This window comes from Loxodonta africana, chromosome 4, assembly GCF_030014295.1.
Source record: "Loxodonta africana isolate mLoxAfr1 chromosome 4, mLoxAfr1.hap2, whole genome shotgun sequence".
Lineage (NCBI taxonomy): Eukaryota > Metazoa > Chordata > Mammalia > Proboscidea > Elephantidae > Loxodonta > Loxodonta africana.
Genome location: NC_087345.1, coordinates 936,965 through 961,946, shown reverse-complemented (window position 1 = coordinate 961,946; position 24,982 = coordinate 936,965). Strand labels below are relative to the sequence as shown.

At 40.7% G+C, this 24,982-nt stretch overlaps 1 protein-coding gene across 1 annotated transcript in view; it reads right to left on the bottom strand.

Annotated features, from left to right (window-relative positions):
• Window positions 1–24,982, bottom strand: part of TTLL8 (tubulin tyrosine ligase like 8) — a 74,619-nt gene that overhangs the window by 12,731 nt on the left and 36,906 nt on the right. Inside the window, exon 8 of the mRNA XM_064283224.1 lies at window positions 19,501–19,690. Coding sequence (XP_064139294.1) covers window positions 19,501–19,690 — 190 coding nt within the window. The remainder of the gene's footprint in view (window positions 1–19,500; window positions 19,691–24,982) is intronic.

Below are 24,982 nucleotides of genomic sequence, written 5' to 3'. Positions count from 1 at the left end.
ATTGGTCGATGTTCAGGAGGTAGCATGTGATCAGGAACCAACAGTACTGAAGGAAGAAGTCCAAGCTGCACTGAAGGCATTGGTGAAAAACAAGGCTCTAGGAATTGACAGAATATCAACTGAAATATTTCGACAAACGGATGCAGCACTGTAAGTATTCACTCGTCTATGCCAGAAATTTGGAAGACAGCTACCTTGCCAACCCACTGGAAGAGGTCCATATTTACGCCTATTTCTAAGAAAGGTGATCCCACTGAATGTAGAAATTATAGAACAATATCATTAATATCACATGCAAGTAAAATTTTGCTGAAGACCATTCAAAAGTGGCTGCAGCAGTATATTGACAGGCAACTGCCAGAAATTCAAGCTGGATTCAGAAGAGAACATGGAAAGAGGGATATCATTGCTGATGTCAGATGAATCCTGGCTGAAGGCATTCAACTATGTGGATCATAACAAATTATGGATGACACTGCAAAGAATGGGAATTCCAGAACACTTAATTGGGCTCATGGGAACCTGTACATAGATCAAGAGGCAGTCATTTGAACAGAACAAGGTGATATTGCGTGGTTTAAAGTCAGGAAAGGTGTGCATCAGGGCTGTATCGTTTCATCAGATTTATTCAATCTGTATGCTGAGCAAATAATCCTAGAAGCTGGACTATATGAAGAAGAACGGGGCATCAGGATTGGAGGAAGACTTATCAACACCCTGCACTATGCAGATGACACAACCTTGCTTGCTTAAAGTAAAGAGGACTGGTGTCATGGATTGAATTATGTCCCCCCAAAAATGTATGTATTAACTTGATTAGGCCATGATTCTCAGTATTCTGTGGTTGTCCTCCATTTTGTGATTGTAAGTTTATGTTAAAGAACATTAGGGTGGGATTGTAACGCCCTTAGCAAGTTATATCCCTGATCCAATGTAAAGGGAGTTTCCCTGGGGTATGGCTGCACCACCTTTTCTCTCTCAAGAGATAAAAGGAAAGGGAAGCAAGCAGAGAGTTGGGGACCTCATACCACCAAGAAAGCAGTGCCAGGAGCAGAGCGCATCCTTTGAACCTGAGGTTACCGCTCCGAGATACTCCCAGACCAAAGGAAGGCTGTTGCATCGTAAGGACCTTCCTCCAGAGCAGACAGAGAGAGAAAGCCTTCCTCTGGAGCTGACATCCTGAATTTGGACTTGTAGTCTACTCGACTGTGAGAGAATAAACTTCTCTTTGTTAAAGCCATCCACTTGTGATATTTCTGTTATGGCAGCACGAAATGACTTAAGACAACTTGAAACACTGATGAAGATCAAAGACTACAGCCTTCAGTATGGATTGCATCTTAACATAAAACAAAAATCTTCACAACTGGACCAATAAGCAAAATCATGATAAACAGAGAAAATATTGAAGTTGTCAAGGGTTTCATCTTTCTCGGATCCACAATCAACACCCATGGAAGCAGGAGTCAAGAAACCCAAAGACGTATTGCATTGGGAAAATCTTCTGTGAAAGACCTCCTTAAAGTGTTAAAAATCAAAGATGTCATTTAGAGGACTAAGGTGTGCCTGACCCAAAAAATATTTTCAATCACCTCATATGCATATGAAAGCTGGGCAATGAATAAGGAAAATGTAAGAAAAATTGACACCTTTGAATTGTGGGGTTGGAGAAAAATGTTAAATATACCATGCATTGCCAAAAAAATGAACAAATCTGTCTTGGAAGAAATACAACCAAAATGCTCCTTAGAAGGAAGGATGATGAAACTACGTCTCACATACTTTGGACATGTTAGCAGGAGAGATCAGTCCCTGGAGAAGGACATCATACTTGGTAAAGTACAGAGTCAGTGGAAAAGAGGAAGACCCTGAATGAGATGGACTGACAGAGTGGCTGCAACAATGGGTTTAAGCACAACAAGGATCGTGAGGATGGCGCAGGACCGGGCAGTGTTTCATTCTGTTGTACATAGGGTCGCTATGAGTTGGAACTGACTCGATGGCACCTAACAACAATAAAAACTTTGCCAAGCATGATGTCCTTTTCCTGGGCCTGGCCCCTCCTGGTAACATGTCCAAAGTATATGAAACGAAGTCTCGCCATCCTCGCTTCCAAGGAGCGCTCTGGCGGTACTTCTTCCACAGCAGACTTGTTCTTCTGGCAGTTAATTCATACTGTATTTAATATTCTTCACCAACGCCATAATTCAAACGCATCATTCTTCTCCGGTTTTCCTTATTCCCCTTGCCCAGCTTTTGCATGTATGTGAATCCATTAAAAACAACAGGGCTTGCATCAGGCTCACCTTAGTCCTTAAGCAACACCTTTGCTTTTTTAACACTTTAAAGAGGTTTTTTTTTGCAGCAGATTTGCCCAATGCAATGGGTCATTTGATTTCCTGACTGCTTCTTCCATGGGCGTTGTTGTAGATCCAAATAAAATGAAATCATTGACAACTTCAGTATTTCCTGTTTATCATGATGTTTATTGGTCCAGTTGTGAGGATTTTTGTTTTCTTTTATGTTGAAGTGTAATCTATACTGAAGGCTGTAGCCTTTGATCTTCATCAGTAAGTGCTTCAAGTCCTCTTCACTTGCAGCAAGCAAGGTTGTGTCATTTGCATTTCACAGGTTAATGAGTCTTCCTCCACCCCTGATGCTCTGTTCTTCATACAGTCCAGCTTCTCGGATTAGTTGCTCAGCATACAGATTGAATATGTGTGGTGAAAGGATACGACCCTGACGCACATCTTTCCTGACTTTAAGCCATGCAGTATCCCCTTGTTCTGTTCAAATGACTGTCTCTTGATCTGTGTACAGGTTCCTCATGAGCACAATTAAGTGTTCTGGAATTCCCATTCTTTACAATGTTATCCATAATTTTATGATCCACACAGTTGACTGCCTTTGTCTAGCCAATAAAACACAGCTAAACATCTTTCTGGTATTCTCTGCTTTCAGACAGGATTCATCTGACATCAGCAACGATATCCCTGGTTCCATGTCCTCTTCTGATCAGGCTTGCATTTCTGGCACTTTCCTGTCCATGTACTGCTGCAACCATTTTTGAATGATCTTCAGCAAAATTTTATTTACATATTAATGATATTATTCAATAATTTCCACATTCTGTTGGATCACCTTTCTTTGGAATGGGCACAGATATGAATCTCTTCAAGTCAGTTGGCCCACTAGCTGTCTTCCAAATTTCTTGGCATACACCAGTGAGCACTTCCAACGCTGCATCCCTTTGTTGAAACATCCAATTGGTATTCTGTCAATTCCTGGATCCTTGTTTTTCACCAGTGCCTTCAGTGCAGCTTGGACTTCTTACTTCACTATCATTTCTTGCCTCTTGATCATATGCTACCTCCTGACATGGCTGAACATCAGCCAATTTTTTTTGGTACAGTGATTCTGTGTATTCCTTCATCTTCTTTTGATGCTTCCTGCGTCATTCAATTTTTTGCCCATAGAATTCTTCAATATTTTAACTTGAGGTTTGAATTTTTTCTTCAGTTCTTTCAGTTTGAGAAACTCCAAGCATGTTCTTCCCTTTTGGTTTTCTAACTCGAGGTCTCTGCACATTTCATTATAATTCTTTGTCTTCTTAACCCTCCCTTTGAAATCTTCTGTTCAGCTTTTTTACTTCAACATTTCTTTATTTGCTTTAGCTATTCTATGTTCAAGCACAAGTTTCAGAGTCTCTTCTGACATTCGTTTTGGTCTTGACTTTTTCCTTTCTTCATGTATAATGTCCTTGATGTCATCCCATAACTTGTCTGGTTTTTGATCATTAGTATTCAGTGCTTCAATCTATTCTTGAGATGGTCTCTAAATTCAGGTGGGATATACTCAAGCTCATACTTTGGATCTCGTAGACTTGTTTTAATTTTCTTTAGTTTCAACTTTACTTGCATATGAGCGATTGATGGTCTGTTCCGCAGTCGGCCCCTGACCTCGTTCTGACTAATGATATTGAGCTTCTCCATCATCTCTTTCCACAGATGTAGTTAATTTGATTCCTGTGTATTTCATCAGGTGAGGTCCATCTGTATAATCACTGTTTATGTTGGTGAAAAAGGTATTTGCAATGAAGATGTCGTTGGTCTTTCAAAATCCTACCATGCTATTTCTGGCATTGTTTCTATCACCAAGGCCATATTTTCCAACTACTAGTCTTTCTTCTTTGTTTCCAGCTTTTGCATTCCAACCACCAGTAATTATCAATGCATCTTGATTGCATGTTGGATCAATTTCAGGCTGCAGAAGTTGGTAAAAATCTTCAATTTCTTCATCTTTGGCCTTAGTGGTTGGTACATAAATTTGAATAATCATCGTATATTCTGGTCTTCCTTGTAGGTGTGTGGATATTACCCTATTACTGACAAAGTTGTACTTCAGGACAGATCTTGAAATGTTCTTTTTGGTGATGAATGTGACCTCATTCCTCTTCAATTTGTCATTCCAGGCATAGTAGACCACAGGATTGTCTGATTCCAAATGGCCACTAATGCCTAGGATATTGATCTTTATGCGTTCCGTTTCATTTCTGACGACTTCCAGTTTTCCTGGATTCATACTTCATGCATTCCATGTTCCGATTATTAATGGATGTTTGCAGTTGTTTCTTCTTATTTTGAGTCTTGTCACATCAAAAAATGAAGGTCCTGAAAGTTTGACTCCATCCACTTCATTAAGGTCAACTCTACTTTGAGGAGGCAGCTCTTTCCTAGCCAATTTTGAGTGCCTTCCAACCTGAGGAGTTGATTTTCCGTGTTTCTTTTTTTTTTTTTTTCCATCATAGCAGATAATGTCCCACTGCTATTCATAAGGTTTTCCCTGGCCAATTTTTTTTAGGTGTAAGTTGCCAGATTCTTCTTCCTAGTCTGTCTTGTCTGGAAGCTCAGCTGAAACCTGTCCACCATGGGTGACCCTGCTGGTATTTGAAATACTGGTGGCGTAGCTTCCAGCATCACAACACACAAGCCAGCACAGTAAGACAAACTGACAGACAAGTGGTGTTTGTTGTATACACATGTGAAGATGCCTTCCTTCTCTCAATAGTATTGTTTCATAAACAGTTCTTAATGTCACTGGTGTCCAATTTGTCAATTTTGTTATCATTGGTACTTTTTGTGAACTCTTTAAAAATTCTTTGTCTTCTACTTGGTGGTGTTTTCTTATTTTTATGACATTCACATTTAGGTTTACTATATATCTCAAATTAATTTTTTTGTATTTGTGAGGCAGGTTTCAAGGGGTTTTTTTGTTTGTTTTATATGGGTGCCTATCTCTTCAGCAACATTCACTGGAAAGACCAACCATTCCCCACTGAACTGCAGTGGTGCCTTTGTCTTAAATCAATGACCATATACGCGAGGATCTAGTTCTAGACTCTCTCTTCTGTTACAAGGCCATACTTGTCTATCTTATCTCCATACCACACTGCCTTGATTATCGTAGGTTTATAGTAAGTATTGAAATATGGAGCATAAATCCTCTAACTTTGTTGTTCTAAATCAAGACTGTCTTAGCTCTTCTGAATCATACAAATTTCCATACAAATTTTAGAATCAGCTTGTCAATTCCTCTCACCTCCCCCAAAAGATTCCTGAAGGTATTACACTGAATCTATAGTTTGGGAAGAACTAACATCTCTACACTATTGAGTCTTCCAAGCCACGAACCTGAACATGATACACACACACACTCCAAAGCCGCAACACTGCCTCAACAGCCCTCAGTCCATGCCTGAAGTAAGTTTATAATTCTTCCAACTCTATCTGCAAAGTAGAGGAAAAGGTAAAGTTTCTACACAGAACATATGTCAGCACCAAGGGGGGGGGGAACCCCATTGCCATCGAGTGGATTCTGATTCATAGCGACCCTATAAGACAGAGTTGAACTGCCCCATAGAGTTTCCGAGGAGTGGCTGGTGGCTTCAAACTGCCGACCTTTTGGTTAGCAGCCAAACTCTTAACCACTGTGCCACTAGTATGTAAAGTCAGCACTCCAGTGAAAAATTACTTGGCATGCAAAGAGAAAGGACCTTATGACCAATCACCAAGGCAAAACAAACAATAGAGGCAAGGCTTCCAGTGTGGTGGAGTGAGAAGCTCAGCAAATCTTCTTCCCATAAAACAATGATGAAACTGGATAAAATTGTCAAAAACAGTCATTTCAGGGCTCTGAAAGTCAACCAAAGGCATATGACAAAGTGAGAAGCAGTTACTCATGATGAAGTACTGGGCCTGTGGTAAGAATAGTGGGAATCTGTGGTGTTCTTGCCAGGGCATTTTCCTGTTCTCCCACACCCCTGTACTGACTGGTGCAGTAGTTTAATTATGGTAGACAAACTCTGCTGGAGGGGCTCACTTGACTTGGAACAGAGTACAGAAATCCCATGCTTAGTGGAGTTGTATGTAGTAATAGCAATCTTTGTGGCAAATGAATGAGAGGATCAATGCCTCAGCTCAGTCTGAGGTTGTGGTGCTGGTGAGGGGGAGCAATGGACCACATGAGTAGCCAGAAATTTCACAGGAAGAGTCAATAAATGAGACAGCCACAAAGGGCCTTTGATAAGCTCTCCACATCCTCCTGGCTGATTGGAAGGCTCCATGCACACACACGGGAGATGCAAGAGGGCACAGGGGAAAGTGAAAGCTTGCACAGACTTAGATACTTCTTGAGTTTTGAGTGCATTCCCCAACCCACAGTAGATTCTGTGTCACTGGGTGGAACCTTACTGGCTGGAGGCATTTGGGCACAACTGCTGGCCAATCACTGGCTGCCTACCAGGCTATGTGGACACAGGGTCAAGCCCTAGGAAGCCAGGCTTAAAAATAAACATAAGAATTTTTTTAAAACTGAGCAGAGACAATAGTGCCCATACAATACAGGGAGACAGATTCCACAGATTTAATTTAGGCAAGTTACTAAACAAACAAATAACATCAAACACCCTCGGCAGGGGGTGGACAGAGTCAGAATTCAGACTTACTACAGTATATTACTTAAAATGTCCTATTTTCAACAGAAAATTATGAGGCATGCAAAGAACAGTGAAGTATGACCCTACTGAGGGAAAAAAAGCAGTTAATAGGAAATATCTCTGAGTGCCCCGGATATTGTCTTTAACTGGCTATTATAAACATGTTGAAATAACTAAAGGACACCATGTTTTTAAAGAATTAAAGGAAAGTATGATGGAAATGGTGCCCTGGTGCCACAGTGGTTAAGAGCTCAACTGCTAACAAAAAGGTCAGCAGTTAAAATCTACCAGCTGCTTCTTGGAAACCCTATGGCGAGGTTCACCTGTATCCTAGAAGGTCACTGTGAGTCAGAATCAACTGGACTGCAATGGGTTTTTGGTTTTTTATGATGGAAATGGAACCCTGGTGGTGCAGTGGTGAAACATTTGGCTGCTAACCAAAAGGCCAGCAGTTCCAATCCATCAGCTACTCCTTGGAAACCCTATGGGACAGTTCTACTGCCCTATAGGGTCACTATGAGGTAAAATCAACTTGACGGCAATGGGTTATAGGTTATGATGCAAATGATTAAACAAATATAGAATTTCAATAATGTAGGAATTACTAAAAAGAACAAGATGGAAATTTTGGAGTTGAAAAGTATAATCATTAAAAAATTCACTACAGGGTTCAACAGCAGAGGTGAGATGGCAGAAGAAATACTAAAGGAAGTTCTTCAGGTTGAAAAGATATGACACCAGATGGTAACTCAAATTCACAGGAAGAAATGAAGAACACAGGAAACAGTAAACATGTGGGCAAATTTAAAAGACTGTATACGTGTACACAGTCAATACACAGTCAATCACTGTAACCATGGTGGTGCAGTGGTTAAAGTTATCCATAGCTAACTCAAAAGCTGGTGGTTCAAAACCACGAGCTGCTCCGTGGGAGAAAGATGTGGCAGTCTGCTTCTGTAGAGATTTATAGCCTTGCAACCCCTAAGGGGTTACTGAGTCAGAATCAACTCAACGGCAGTGGGTTTGGGTTTGGGATACATACAGTCTTTTAAAGTCTTTGAAAACCGTAAAACAATATTTATAACATTGTGTTGTTGGATTTGTAGCATACACAGATATAACATATGGGATGGTAATAACACAAAGAGATGAGAGGAACAGAGTTATACTGGAGCAAAGTCGCCATATTTTACCAGAATTAAGTAGTAGATTTTGGTAAGTGAAGATACATATTGTAATCCTTTCAGCAACCACTAACCCAAAAATACCATAGAGAAATAACAAAGAAGATGATACACTAAAATATCTATTTAACAACAACAAAAAAGGAGTCATTAAAAAATAGAGGAACCAAAAAGATGTGAGATGTACAGAAAAAAAATGGGACAAACACTCCAACAAAGAGCAGAAAAAGCCTGTAAGATTGGACAATGAAAACAAGACTCCACATTATCATGTGCCCTCTATATCAGACCCACTCTAAATATAAAGGCACCAATAGGTTGAAAGTAAACGGTGGAAATGGAGACACCTTGCAAACATTAACCAAAAGAAAGCTAATATCAGAAAAGTAAAATGTAGGCAAGAAGTATTAATAGACATAAAGGGACATTCATAATGATAAAATGATTCAATCAAAGGAAAACAAAACAATCCAAAATTGGATGTACTGAATAACACTGCATCAAAATATCTAAAGCACATGTTGTTAGTTGCTCACTAATTGATTCTGACCCATGGTGACCCCATGTATGCAGAGAAGAACTACTCCATACAGTTTTCAAGGCTATGTGACCTTTCAGAAGCAGGTTGCCAGGCCTTTTTTCTGAGGTGCCTCTGGGTGGGTTCGAACAGCAAACCTTTTGGCTGGTAGCCAAGTGCCAACTGTTTGCACCACCCAGGGACTCAGGGAATTAGAAAGAGAAATCAGAGAATCCTCCAACATAGCTGGGGATTTTTACTTAACTCTCTCGACATCTCCTTGAACAAGCAGGCAGGATAATCAGGATGTAGACGTGAGTGATATTATCAATGAACTTGACCTAACTGACATTTTCAGAACAGAGCACACCCCTTAGCAACTGTAGGAAACACCGTCTCCTGAAGTGTGCATCAAACAGTTGTCAAAACAGATCATGTGCTGAGCCAAAAGCAAGTCTCAACAAAATTCATGTTTGTTCTTTATCCTTAGTGGCTATCTGTATAAAAAAAGGACCTGATCCCTACTCCCCACTCTCACAAAAATTAATTCAAGATAAGCCATGAAAAGCTAAATATGAAAAGGGAGAGAGTAAACTTTCTAGAGAAAAATCACAGAATATCACCTTCACAATCTTGGACAAAGATTTCTTAAACAAGGCACTCTAAGCACTAACTATGATGGAAAAATATGAACTGGACTTCACAAAAAACACCATTAATTGAAGAATCTAATCAGTGTCACTGAATTGTACGTGTAGAAATTATTTCATTATGTATATTTTCACTATAGTAAAAATGTATTATGTGGGGGGAGGGGGCCAAGATGGCTGACTAGGTAGAAGCTACCTCGGATCCCTCTTGCAACAAAGACTCGGAAAAACAAGTGAATCGATCACATACATGACAATCTACGAACCCTGACCATCAAACACAGATCTAAAGAGTTGACCTGAGTGACAGAGACTGAGAACGAACAACCATGGGGAAGCAGCGACTGTTTTCGGAGCCTGGAGCTAGCGTTCCAGTCAGGAAACCTTGGCGCCGGGCTTTGGACTGGACGCAGGGGAGCTGAGCACGGCATCCTGAGATGGTTCAAACATGGGACACAGCCCTAGCCCCCAGAAGTGACCTTGGGGGAAGCCCAGCCAGTACACGCAGGTAGTGCAGCAACGCGGCTGACAGAAGGAGAAGTCACCGGGAGGCAGCGACTGGTTTTGGAGCCTGGAGTGCAGCATCCCAGCCGGGAAACCTTGGCACTGGGCTTTGGACTGGGAGCAGAGGAACTGACCACGGCTTCTGAGACAGCACAAGCACGGGACACGGGCCTAACCCTTGGGGGCAATCTCGACCCAGCCAACGCACACAGGCTACACACCCCTCGGGAATCTCAGATAAAACAGTCATCGCCAAACAAGATAAGTAACTTTGTCTATATTCCGGGGTGCTACTCTCTCCTATTTTAGCTGAACCCTCCCCTCCCCTTCCCAGGCGGCTTCATTAACATTGGAATTTCCTGAACCAGAGAGTGAAGTGCGCTGCGGGTTTTCTTTCTTTCTTTTTTTTTTTTGGTCTTTTCTTAACCCATTCTCCTGGCCTGAGAGAAGCAGCTACAAAAAACCCAGGGACCAAAAATCCTTCCCTAATTGGACTAAAAACAAAGAACCAGCTCCAGCCAAACATATGTGATCCACAGTCTTGGGCTTTCATCCCTACAGGGAACAAGGTGGCTATTATAATGCAAAGGCAATTCTGATAGGGATCTGACTGTAATTGTTTTAGTGGATTACTGGAAAGACAAGTTTCCCAGGTCTGATATTTCTACATATTCAACAGAGCCCTCAGTGACCCACAACAGGGAACTGAGGGCTGAAGCTCCCCCCAGACCACCTAGCCTCCTGCCTTAGGGGTCTAAGGAGGGTGACACCTACCAATCTGTAGAGGTACTTGCACTGGGGGCCTAAGGTACAGCTGCAGAGCCCACCCACCAAAGTGCTTTAGGAATAGAGACCCACCTACCTCACTGGCACTTGGAGGAAGCCTGTCAGCATCCTGCCCCCCCGGAGTGTGAAACCCTGCTGCTACTAGAATCTGGTGCACACAACATTCACCACTATTTCTCTAGGTGGATAGGTGACAGTCTGCACCACACACTTGATGACCCAAAATCAGATTCTACTCAAGAATAGTGAATGGACTCTTAGGTTTATATTTCTGGTAACAGCCCAAACCAGCTGGTAATACGACATAAGTGATTCAAGGGCTACAACAATCAAGACAGCGCAATCTAGTAGCCCATCTACGTATATTGAAAGAAAACAAAACAAGATAAGACTTAGTGAGCAAATATAGAACAAATCACTACAATATCTTAGTGATGGCTCGGAGACAGCAGTCGACATTAAACCACATAAAGAAGCAGACCATGATTGCTTCTACAACTCCCCAAACTAAAGAATCAAAATCATTCCCAAATGAAGATACAGTCCTGGAATTGCCAGATGCAGAATATAAAAAACTAATTTACAGAATGCTTCAAGACATCAGGGATAACCTCAGAAACGAAATAAGGCAATCTACAGAAAAAGCCAAGGAACACACTGATAAAGTAGTTGAAGAACTCAAAAGGATTATTCAAGAACATAGTGGAAAAATTAATAAGCTGCAAGAATCCATAGAGAGACAGCATTCAGAAATCCAAAAGATTAAGAGTAAAATTACAGAATTAGACAACTCAATAGGAAGTCAGAGGATCAGACTCGAGCAACTGGAATGCAGAGTGGGGGATCTGGAGGACAAGGCAGTTGACAGCAATATAGCTGAAAAAAAATCAGATGAAAGAATTTAAAAAAATGAAGAAACTCTAAGAATCATGTGGGACTCTATCAAGAAGAATAACTTGTGTGTGATTGGAGTCCCAGAACAGGGAGGGATAACAGAAAATACAGAGAGAATAGTTGAAGATCTGTTGGCAGAAAACTTCCCTGACATCATGAAAGACAAAAGGTTATCTATCCAAGATGCTCATCGAACCCCATTTAAGATTGATCCAAAAAGAAAATCACCAAGACATATTATCATCAAACTTGCCAAAACCAAAGATAAAGAGAAAAGTTCCAAAGCAGCCAGGGATAAAAGAAAGGTCTCCTACAAAGGAGATTCAATAAGGATAAGTTCAGACTACTCAGCAGAAACCATGCAGGCAAGAAGGCAATGGGATGACATATATAGAGCACTGAAGGAGAAAAACTGCCAGCCAAGGATCAGTTATCCAGCAAAACTCTCTCTCAAATATGAAGGTGAAATTAAAACATTTACAGATAAACACAAGCTTAGAGAATTCGCAAAAACCAAACCAAAGCTACAAGAAATTCTAAAGGAAATTGTTTGGTCAGAAAACCAATAATATCAGATACCAGCACAACACAAGGTCATAGAACAGAACATCCTGATATCAACTCAAATAGGGAAATCACAAAAACAAATTCAGATTAATTTAAAAAAAAAATGCTCAAAACAGGGAATCATTGAAGTCAATATGTAAGAGATCACAATAATCAAAAAAAGAGACTAAATACAGGTGGCATAGAACTGCCATATGGAGAGGGAAACAAGGCAATATAGGACAATACAAGTTAGGTTTTTACTTAGAAAAATAGGGGTAAATATTCAGGTAACCACAAAGAGGTATAACAACTCCATAACTCAAAATAAAAACCAAGAAAAACATAACAACTCAGCAAACATAAAGTCAAATACTATGAAAATGAGGAACACACAATTTACAAAGAAAAACGTCTCAGCACAAAAAAGTAAGTGGAAAAATGAAATTGTCAACAACACACATAAAAAGGCATCAAAATGACAGCACCAAACACATACTTATCTATAATTACACTGAATGTAAATGGACTAAATGCACCAATAAAGAGACAGAGAGTGGCAGAATGGATAAAGAAACACGATCTGTCTATATGCTGCCTACAAGAGACACACCTTAGACTTAGAGACACAAACAAAATAAAACTCAAAGGATGGAAAAAAATATATCAAGCAAACAACAAGCAAAAAAGAGCAGGAGTAGCAATATTAATTTCTGACAAAATAGACTTTAAAGTTAAATCCACCACAAAGGATAAAGAAGGACACTACATAATGATAAAAGGGATAATCGACCAGGAAGATATAACCATATTAAATATTTATGCACCCAATGATAGGGCTGCAAGATACATAAAACAAACTTTAACAGAACTGAAAAGTGAGATAGACACCTCCACAATTACAGTAGGAGACTTCAACACACCATTTTCGGAGAAGGACAGGACTTCCAATAAAAAGCTCAATAGAGACACAGAAGACCTATATGCTACAATCAACCAACTTGACCTCATAGACTTATACAGAACTCTCGACCCAACTGCTGCAAAGTATACTTCTTTTTCTAGTGCACATTTTATGGAACATTCTCTAGAATAGACCACATATTAGGTCATAAAACAAACCTTTGCAGAACCCAAAACATCAAAATATTACAAAGCATCTTCTCAGACCACAAGGCCATAAAAGTGGAAATCAATAACAGAAAAATTAGGGGAAAGGAATCAAATACTTGGAAACTGAACAATACCCTGCTCAAAAAAGACTGGGTCATAGAAGACATTAAGGAGGGAATAAAGAAATTCATAGAATGCAATGAGAATGAAAACACTTCCTATCAAAACCTCTGGGACACAGCAAAAGCAGTGCTCAGAGGTCAATTTACATTGATAAATGCACACATATAAAAAGAAGAAAGAGCCAAAATCAGAGAACTGTCCCTACAACTTGAACAAATAGAAAGTGAGCAACAAAAGAATCCATCAGGCACCAGAAGAAAACAAATAATAAAAATTAGAGCTGAACTAAATGAAATAGAGAACAGAAAAACAATTGAAAGAATTAACAAAGCCAAAAGCTGGTTCTTCAAAAAAATTAACAAAATTGATAAATCATTGGCCAGACTGACTAAAGAAATACAGGAAAGGAAACAAATAACCCGAATAAGAAACGAGATGGGCCACATCACAACAGACCCAACTGAAATTAAAAGAATCATATCAGATTATTATGAAAAATTGTACATTAACAAATTTGAAAACCTAGAAGAAATGGATGAATTCCTAGAAAAACACTATCTACCTAAACTAACACGATCAGAAGTAGAACGACTAAATAGACCCATAACAAAAAAAAAGAGATTGAAAAGGTAATCAAAAAACTCCCAACAAAAAAAAGCCCTGGCCCGGACGGCTTTATTGCAGAGTTCTACCAAACTTTCAGAGAAGAGTTAACACCACTACTACTAAAGGTATTTCAAAGCATAGAAAATGACTCATTCTATGAAGCTACCGTATCCCTGATACCAAAACCAGGTAAAGACATCACACAAAAAAAGAAAATTACAGACCCATATCCCTCATGAAAACATAGATGCAAAAATCCTCAACAAAATTCTAGCCAACAGAATTCAACAACATATCAAAAAAATAATCCACCACGACCAAGTGGGATTTATACCAGGTATGCAAGGCTGGTTTAATATTAGAAAAACCATTAATGTAATCCACCACATAAATAAAACAAAAGACAAAAACCACATGATCTTATCAATTGATGCAGAAAAGGCATTTGACAAAATCCCACACCCATTTATGATAAAAACTCTCAGCAAAATAGGAATTGAAGGAAAATTCCTCAACATAATAAAGGGCATCTATACAAACTAACAGCCACCATCACTCTAAATGGAGAGAGCCTGAAAGCATTTCCCTTGAGAACGGGAACCAGACAAGGATGCCCTTTATCACCGCTCTTATTCAACATTGTGCTAGAGGTCCTATCACCGCTCTTATTCAACATTGTGCTAGAGGACCTAGCCAGAGCAATTAGGCTAGACAAAGAAATAAAAGGCATCCAGATTGGCAAGGAAGAAGTAAAATTATCTCTATTTGCAGCTGACATGATCTTATACACAGAAAACCCTAACGAATCCTCCAGAAAACTACTGAAACTAATAGAAGAGTTTGGCAGAGTCTCAGGTTATAAGATAAACATACAAAAATCACTTGGATTCGCTACATCAACAAAAAGAACATCGAAGAGGAAATCACCAAATCAATACCAGTCACGGTAGCCCCCAAGAAGATAAAATACTTAGGAATAAATCTTACCAAAGATGTAAAAGACCTATACAAAGAAAACTACAAAGTACTAGTGCCAGAAACTAAAAAGGACCTACTTAAGTGGAAAAACATACCTTGCTCATGGATAGAAAGACTTAACATAGTAAAAATGTCTATTCTACCAAAAGCCATCTATACATACAATGCACTTCCGATCCAAATTCCAATGACATTTTTTATTGTGATGGAGAAACAAATCACCAACTTCATATGGAAGGGAAAGAAGCCCCGGATAAGTAAAGCATTACTGAAAAAGAAGAAGAAAGTGGGAGGCCTCACTCTACCTGATTTTAAAATCTATTATACAGCCACAGTAGTCAAAACAGCCTGGTATTGATACAACAACAGGAACATAGCCCGATGGAACAGAATTGAGAACCCAGATATAAATCCATCCACATATGAGCAGCTGATATTTGACAAAGAACCAGTGTCAGTTAATTGGGGAAAAGATAGTCTTTTTAACAAATGGTGCTGGCATAACTGGATATCCATTTGCAAAAAAATGAAACAGGACCCATACCTCACACCATGCACAAAAACTAACTCCAAGTGGATCAAAGACCTAAACATAAAGACTAAAACGATAAAGATCATGGAAGAAAAAATAGGGACAACCTTAGGAGCCCTAATACAAGGCATAAACAGAATACAAAACATTACTAAAAATGACAAAGAGAAACCAGATAATTGGGAGCTCCTAAAAATCAAACACCTATGCTCATCTAAAGACTTCACCAAAAGAGTAAAAAGACCACCTACAGACTGGGAAAGAATTTTCAGCTATGACATCTCCAACCAGCGCCTGATCGCTAAAATCTATATGATTCTGTTAAAACTCAACCACAAAAAGACAAACAACCCAATCAAAAAGTGGGCAGAGGATATGAACACACACTTCACTAAAGAAGATATTCAGGCAGCTATCAGATACATGAGAAAATGCTCTCGATCATTAGCCATTAGAGAAATGCAAATTAAAACTATGATGAGATTCCATCTCACTCCAACAAGGCTGGCATTAATCCAAAAAACACAAAATAATAAATGTTGGAGAGGCTGCGGAGAGATTGGAACTCTCATACACTGCTGGTGGGAATGTAAAATGGTACAACCACTTTGGAAATCTATCTGGCGTTTTCTTAAAAAGTTAGAAATAGAACTACCATACAACCCCAAAATCCCACTCCTCAGAATATACCCTAGAGAAATAAGAGCCTTTACATGAACAGACATATGCACACCCATGTTTGTTGCAGCTCTGTTTACAATAGCAAAAAGCTGGAAGCAACCAAGGTGCCCATCAAAGGATGAATGGGTAAATAAATTATGGTATATTCACACAATGGAATACTACGCATCGATAAAGAATAGTGACGAATCTGTGAAACATTTGATAACATGAAGGAAACTGGAAGGCATTATGCTGAGTAAAATTAGTCAGAGGCAAAAGGACAAATATTGTGTAAGACCACTATTATAAGATCTTGAGAAAGAGTATAAACTGAGAAGAACACATACTTTTGTGGTTACGAAGGGGGGAGGGAGGGAGGGTGGGAGAGGGTTATTTACTGATTAGTTAGTAGATAAGAACTACTTTAGGTGAAGGGAAGGATAATACTCAACACACGGAAGGTCAGCTCAACTGGACTGGACCAAAAGCAAAGAAGTTTCCTGGATAAACTGAATGCTTCAAAGGTCAGCGGAGCAAGGGCGGGAGTTTGGTGACTGCCTTAAGGGGACTTGTAAGTCAATTGGCAAAATAATTCTATTATGAAAACATTTTGCATCCCCCTTTGAAATGTGGTGTCTGGGGTCCTAAATGCTAACAAGCGGCCATCTAAGATGCATCGATTGGTCTCAACCCACCTGGATCAAAGGAGAATGAAGAACACCAAGGTCACATGGTAACTATGAGCCCAAGAGACAGAAAGGGCCACATGAACCAGAGACTTACATCATCCTGAGACCAGAAGAACTAGATGGTGCCCGGCCACAATGGATGACTGCCCTGACAGGGAGCACAACAGAGAACCCCTGAGGGAGCAGGAAAACAGTGGAATGCAGAACCCAAATTCTCATAAAAAGACCAGAATTAATGGTCTGACTGAGACTAGAGGAATCCTGGTGGTCATGGTCCCCAAACCTTCTGTTAGCCAGGACAGGAACCATTCCCCAAGACAACTCATCAGACATGGAAGGGACTGGACAATGGGTTGGAGAGAGATGCTGACGAAGAGTGAGCTACTTGTATCAGGTGGACACTTGAGACTGTGTTGGCACCTCCTGTCTGGAGGGGAGACAGGAGGGTAGAGAGGGTTAGAAACTGGCAAAATTGTCATGAAAGGAGAGACTGGAAGGAGGGAGCGGGCTGACTCTTTAGGGGGAGAGTAAGTGGGAGTATGGAGTAAGGTGTATATAAGCTTATATGTGACAGACTGACTCGATTTGTAAACTTTCACTTAAAGCACAATAAAAATTATTTTAAAAAATGTATTATGTAAAATACAAAACAAAAAAGAAAAGAAAACCCACCATTAACAGAGTAAAAAGACAAGCCACACATCAATGGAGAAAAGTGATTCTTACCACAGATACCCAGCAAGGGACTTTATGAGAAATACACAAAGAACTCTTACAAATCACTAAGAAAGAGACAACCAACTTGATTTTAAAATGGGAAAAAAAGATTTGAACAAGCACTTCACAACAAAAGATAGTCAAATGGCCAATAAACATGTGAAACCGTGTTCAGCATCACTGGTCGTCAGAGAAGTGCAAACTCAAACCACGATGAGATGGCCAGAGCGGAACGTTGGAACAATGGCAGCCAGGTGCTGTCTGGGGTTGTGACACACAGTGCGTACACTGCCATCAGAGTGTAGGTCTGCAGAACCACTTCGAAGCTGTTCAAACACTGGGAGTCACCCATGTGTCCGCCCACCTTGGAACAGGTGACTAAACTCGGGCATGTTTTACAAAGCAAAGATGTCACTTTGGAGACTAAGGTGCACCTGACCCAAGCTGTGGCTGTTTCAGTCACCTCATATGTATGTGAAAGCTGAACAATGAAAAAGCAAGAGGGAAGAAGAATAGATGTGTTTGAACCGCGGTGTTGGTGAAGGACAGCGAATATACTGTGAACTGCCAGAAGAACAAGCAAAAACGAGGGTGGCAAAACTTCGGCTCACTTACTTTGGATACATCATCAAGAAAGACCAATTGTTAGAAAAGGATATCATCTTCAGTAAAGTAGAAAAAAAAAAGTAGAAGGTCAGCAAAAATGAGGAAAACCCTTCATGAGACAGGTTGACACAATAGAACAATGGACTCAAACATACCAACAATCATGAAGATGGTGCAGGACTGGGCGGCGTTTTGTTCTGTTGTACATAAGGTCGCCATGAGTCGGGCATGACTCGATGACAACTAACAACAACAGCATCTTGATAGAACGGGCACCACACAACAATGGAAAGAGCAGGCGGCTGCTGCGTGCACCAGAGGGTACTCTCACAGGCTTCGTGTCTAGCTAAAGCAGCGGCGAGCCAGACAGTGCAGACTGTACAACTCCATCAGGACGATGCGGGTAGGAATCAGGATGGAGGACGCCTACCAGGGGTTCTGCTAGGGCAGGGCTACGAGAGGGCCCAGGGGGCTGGAAATGTCCTATACCCTGATCGGCATGGTGGATACACAGGTGAGCACATAGGTAAAATCTCATCACGCTGAACGAGCATGTTTTGTACACTTTATGCACTTAACTGTATCTATGTTAACCTCAATAAAAATGAAAAGAAAAAAAACTGCTTGATTAGTTCAAAAGGAGGCAGTACCGGAGGAACCAACTGAGGTGGCGTGTGTGGGCTGCAGGCAGAGCCTCAGAAACATGGCCCCACTTTCTGACTTGTGTCCCCTTGGCCCCAGCTCCACTCTCTGCTGGCCACTGTGAAGGGGGCACTGGACCCCTGGCCCTCAGGAGAGGGGAGAAAAGCCCAGGCAGCCTTTGGATCCCCAGGGCAGCAAGGCTGATGGAAGGTAAGGAGCCAGGAGGCCTGGGAACAAGCAGCACCGCTGCCAGCCACTCACCGATCTTCCCGATTGAGCCAGGAGGCATGGCTGCAAAATGGGCCGTGTTTTACCTGCTCTGCCTGTCTTGTAGGGCTGTCGTGGGGCTCAAATGAGATAATAGACACTAAAGGGGTTTGGAGGAAACCCTGGTGGTGTAGTGGTTAAGACCTATGGCTGCTAACCAAGGTCGGCAGTTCGAATCCACCAGCCACTCCTTGGAAACTCTATGGGGCAGTTCTACTCTGTCCTATAGGATTGCTATGAGTTGGTTTGGTTTTTCTTTTTTTTCGAAAGGGGTTTGGAAGGCACATAAGGCTATTACCCAAAGGCACCCCTAAAGGGAATGTCACCCTCCTATCAGCCAGCAGGTGGCCTGGGTACCCCACATGACCAGATGGGCACCCCAGATGCTCCACAGGCTGCACTTTCCTAGGCCGCTCCTGAACCCCCCCGATCCTGAGTGACACACTGATACACGCCGTACTCTGAGGGCTCTGACGGGGCGCATCTTACTGGACGAGGGAGTAGTACTGCTGGGTCAGGTCATTCCATTCATCCTCAGTGAGGTCCTCAGCGGTGTCCTCAGAGATGTCGATGTCCTCATGTTCCAGCTGCCCCAGGTAGGCTTGGCACACCTTGCATGCGGTATCAATGAGCTGCCCTGGAAGGCCTGTGAGCATCTTGGCCTCACTGTTCTCGGCATCTGAAACCCAAGCACAGGCACGTGAAGTGCAGACTGCCACGGGGAAGCCATCCTGCCCCAGTGGAGTGGTGCCACCTGGGCATTGGTCAATGGGCAGAGGGTCACCAGACACCTTGGACAGAGGCTGCCCCACTCTAGCTGTGCCACATGGCTTCTCTGGACAGACACCTGGACATCACACCTGCGTCTGGGCAGGTAACCTCACTCCTTGCTCCTGAATCTGCCGTCCAACTGTTTTGTATACAGCCCCTCTCTGCCCACACACATGCCCTGCATAGAGACTCTCAGCTCCCTAGGGTAGGAATGAGAAAGTACTTCTTAGGAACTCTCCACAAAGCCTCTAATTTTCTGAGCACATTCTTGGTATTTATTGAATAGTTTGTGAACAAACCTAAGCTGTACTGATGCCCACAAGCCCTCTGGGCTGTTAGGAGGAGTCACCTTCCTGTATTTCTACAGTGCTTTTCAGAGCACTCACACCTGTGGGCTGTGTGGGTCCCCTGCTTCCAATTTCTCACACAGCCTCTCACCCTCCACTCAGAACCTGTGGAAACACTGGCAGGGTAGGTGTCCATTATCAAGGTGAAGACAAATCTGGGACTGCCTAGACTGTTCAAAGCAACCTGGCCCCCATATTAGGAGTGTGAAGGATGGGCTAAGAACAACCAACCACCTAAGTAGCTATGGAGTAGGAAGAGGAACCCAGAAACAGGCTGGAAGTGCTGCTTGGAAGACATATGAAAACAACTCCACCAACTACGGTGTACTCAGAATCCATGGGATGTGGCCTCAGCTGTACTCAGAGGTAAAATCATAGCCTTTAATCCTCTTATAATGAAAAGCTCCCACGTGTCTGTCAGTTTGTCCTATTGTAGGGGTTTGTATGTTGCTGTGATGCTGGAAGCTATGCCACTGGTATTCAAATACCAGCAGGGTCAACCATGGCAGACAGGTTTCAGCTGAGATTCCAGACTAAGACAGACTAGGAAAAAGGACCCGGCAGTCTACTTCTGAAAAGAATTAGCCAGTGAAAACCTTATGAATAGCCACAGAACACTGATACACTGCTGGAAGATAAGCCCTCAGGTTGGAAGACACTCAAAAGACAACTGAGGAAGAGCTGCCTCCTCAAAGTAGAGTCGACCTTAATGATGTGGATGGAGTCAAGCTTTCAGGACTTTCATTTGCTGATGTGGCACAGCTCAAAATGAGAAGAAACAGTTGCAAGCATCCATTAATAATTGCAATGTGGTCTGTACAAAATATGAAAAAAATATGAATTTAGGAAAATTGGAAATCGTCAAAAATGAAATGGAACACATAAACATTGATATCCTAAGCATTAGAGAGCTGAAATGGACTGGCATTGGCCATTTTGAATCAGACAATCATATGGTCTACTATGCAGGGAATGACAAATTGAAGAGAAATGGCATCATATTCATCATCAAAAAGAACATTTCAAGATCTATGCTGAAATACAATGATGTAAGTGATAGGATAATATCCATTATCTACAAGGAAGACCTGATTTTACTATTATTCAAATTTACGCACCAAAAACTTATACCAAATATGAAGAAATTGAAGATTTTTACCAACTTCTACAATCTGAAATTGATCAAACATGCAATCAAGATGCATTGATAATAACTGGTGATTGGAATGCGAAAATTGGAAACAAAGAAGAAAGTTTGGTAGTTGGAAAATATGGCCTTGGTGATAGAAGTGATGCCAGAGATCACATGATAGAATTTTGCAAGACCAACTACTTTTTCATTGGAGATACCTTTTTTCAACAACATAAACAGTGACTATATGCGTGAACCTCACTGGATGGAATGTACAGGAATCAAATCAACTACATCTGTGGAAAGAGACAATGGAGAAGCTCAATATCATCAGTCAGAGCAAGGCCAAGGACCAACCGCGGAACAAACCATCAATTACTCCTACACAAGTTCGAGTTGAAGTTGAAGAAAATCAAAATAAGACCACAAGAGCCAAAATACGACCTTGAGTATATCCCACCTGCATTTAGAGACCATCCCAAGAATAGATTTGATGCACTGAACACTAATAACTGAAGAGTAGATGAGTTGTGGGATGGCCTCAAGGACATGGTACATGAAGAAAGTAAAAGGTCATGAAAAAGACTGGAAAGGAAGAACAGACCAAAAGGGATGTCAGAAGAGCCTCTGAAAATTGCTCTTGAATGCAGAATAGCTAAAGTGAGCAGAAATGAAGTAAAAGATCTAAACAGAAGATTTCAAAGGGTAGCTCGAGAAGACATAGTAAAGTATTACAACGAAATGTGCAAAGATTGAAATTAGAAAATCAAAACAGAAGAACACGCTCAGCATTTCTCAAACTGAAAGAACTGAAGAAAAAATTCAAACCTCAAGTTGCAATACTGAAGCATTCTGTGGGTGAAATATTGAACAACACAGAAGCATCAAGAGCAGATGGAAGGAATACACAGAGCCACTGTACCAAAAAAGAATTGGTCGATGTTGAACTATTTCAGGAGGTAGCATGTGATCAAGAACTGATGGTAGTGAAAAAGAAATCCAAGCTGCACTGAAGGCACTGGGGAAAAACAAGGCTCCAGGAACTGACAGAATATCAATTAAGACGTTTCAATAAACAGATGCAACACTGCAAGTGCCCACTGGTCTATGTCAAGAAATTTGGAAGACAGCTACCTGGCCAACAGACTGGAAGAGACCCATATTTGTGCCCATGGCAAAGAATGGTGATTCAACATAATGCAGAAATTATCGAACAATATCACTAATATCACATGCAAGTAAAATTATGCTAAAGATAATTCAAAAATGGTTGTAGCAGTACCTTGACACGGACCTGCCAGAAATTCAAGCTGAATTCAGAATAGGACATAGAACAAGGGATATCATTGCTGATGTCAGATGGATCTTGGCTGAAAGCAGAAAATACCAGAAAGATGTTTTCCTATGTTTTATTGACTAGGCAAAGGCATTCGACTGTGTGGATCGTAACATATTATAGATAACACTGCGAAGAATGGGAATTCCAGAACATTTAATTGTACTCATGCAGAACTTGTACATAGATCAAGAGGCAGTCATTCGAACAGAACAAGAAGATATAGTATGGTTTAAAATCAAGAAAGGTGTGTGTCAGGGTTGCATCCTTTCTCCATACTTATTCAGTCTGTATGCTGAGCAAATAATCTGAGAAGGTGGATTATATGAAGAAGAACAGAGCAGCAGGATTGGAGGAAGATTCACTAACAACCTGTGGTATGCAGATGACACAACCTTGCTTGCTGAGAGTGAAGAGGACTTGAAGCATTTGCTGATGAAGATGAAAGATCACAGCCTGCAGTATGGATTACACCTCAATATAAAGAAAAGAAAACTCCTCACAACTGGACCAAAAAGCAAAATCATGATAAACAGAGAAAAGATTGAAGTTGTCAAGGATCATTTTACTTGGATCCACAATCAACGTCCCTGGAAGCAGCAGTCAAGAAAGCACAGAACATATTTCTTTGGGTAAAATCTGCTGCAAAAGACCTCTTTAGTGTGTTAAAAAGCAAAGATGTCATTTGAGGACTAAAGTGTGACCCAAGCCACGGTGTTTTCAATCGCCACATATGCCAAAGCTAGATGATAAAAAAGGATGACTGAAGAAGAACTGATGTATTTGAATTCTGTTACTGGCAAAGAATATCACTATACTGTGGGCTGCCAGAAGAATGAACAACTCTGTCCTGGAGGAAGCACAGCCAGAATGCTCCTTATAAACAAGGATGACGAGACTTTTTCTCACTTACTTTGGGCATGTCATCAGGAGGTACCAGTCCCTGAAGAAGGATATCATGCTTGGTACAGAGAGGGTGAGAGAAAAAGAGGAAGACCCTCAATGAGATGGAATGATACAGTGGCTCAACAACGGGCTCAAACATAGCACCAACCGTGAGGATGGTGCAGGACTGGGCAGTGTTTCTTTTTGTTGTACACAGGGTCTCTATGAGCCAGAACCAACCCAACGACACTCTACAGCGAAGATACTGTACATAATATTGAAAAGAAATTTCATTTCTTTATATCTACAACAAAACTTAAACAATAGGGTATTTTGAACAACAACAAAATATAAAGGTATCTAGGACTAAAACTTGAAAATAATGTGAGAGATGTTCGTGGGAAAACATTTCCAAATTTTGTTGACAAATATTAAAGGAGTCTTAAACAAATGCAAAATAACGCCATGTTTATGTGTGAGGAAGTTCAATATTGTAAAGATACCGTATCTCCTCAAATTATAGATTCATTGTCACTTCAATCAAAATTTCAACAGAATTTTAATGGAACTTGGCTAGTTGAGGAGCAAGGGCCAAGAAAACGACAATTTTGAAGAGAAAGAACAAGGCGAGTGGACTTTTCCTGCCAGATATCAAGATACCTTGGAACTAGAGCACCACTATGGGATAGTGGTGAAGGGGTAGACAAATGCAGTGATATTGCAGAAAACAGAACTCAGAAACAGGTTCATGAATATATGAAAACCTTCCACGGGACAGAGATAGCATTCCAGGTGAAAGGCTGCATCGCTCTATGAATTGTGCTGGGGTAAGTGGCTGTCCACTTGGAGGAAAACTATTGGATCCTTACCTTACCTCATCCACAAAGATCAATTTTTGATGAATCAAATATTCAAAGAGGGAAAAACTTGAAAACTTAGAGAAGTATAAAAGGATATCTTTATGGCTTAGGAGAAGGTTTATTAAACAAGACTCTCAAAGTACAAACCCAAACAGAAAAGAATGATAAATTTGACTCTATTAAATTTAAGAAATTATATTCATCAAGAAAAAAAAAAAAAGATACCATAAATGAAAAGATGAGTCACAACCTGGGATAAAATATTTACTACACATATAATTGACAAAGGATTTCTATCCAGATTATATAAAGAATTTCTAAGAATTAATCAGAAAAGACAAACATCATAATAGAATATTGGGCAAAAGACTTAGACACCTTACAGAGATAATATGGATGACAAATAAAATTCTCAACCTTAATAATCATAGAAAAGTGCAAATTAAAAGCCCAATGGGACAGCTCTGTTTCTGTTCTGATGTAGAAAACCCGAAAAGACCATGGCTCCAACCCTAACAATCATAATAGTCTGGATATACTACAAAATCATGGTTTTTAAAACCCATAAAAGAACTGAGGAGGCAAAGAAACCTAAATAAAGTGTTTAGAAAAAAAAAAAAAAAGATGAGATCTTCATAGA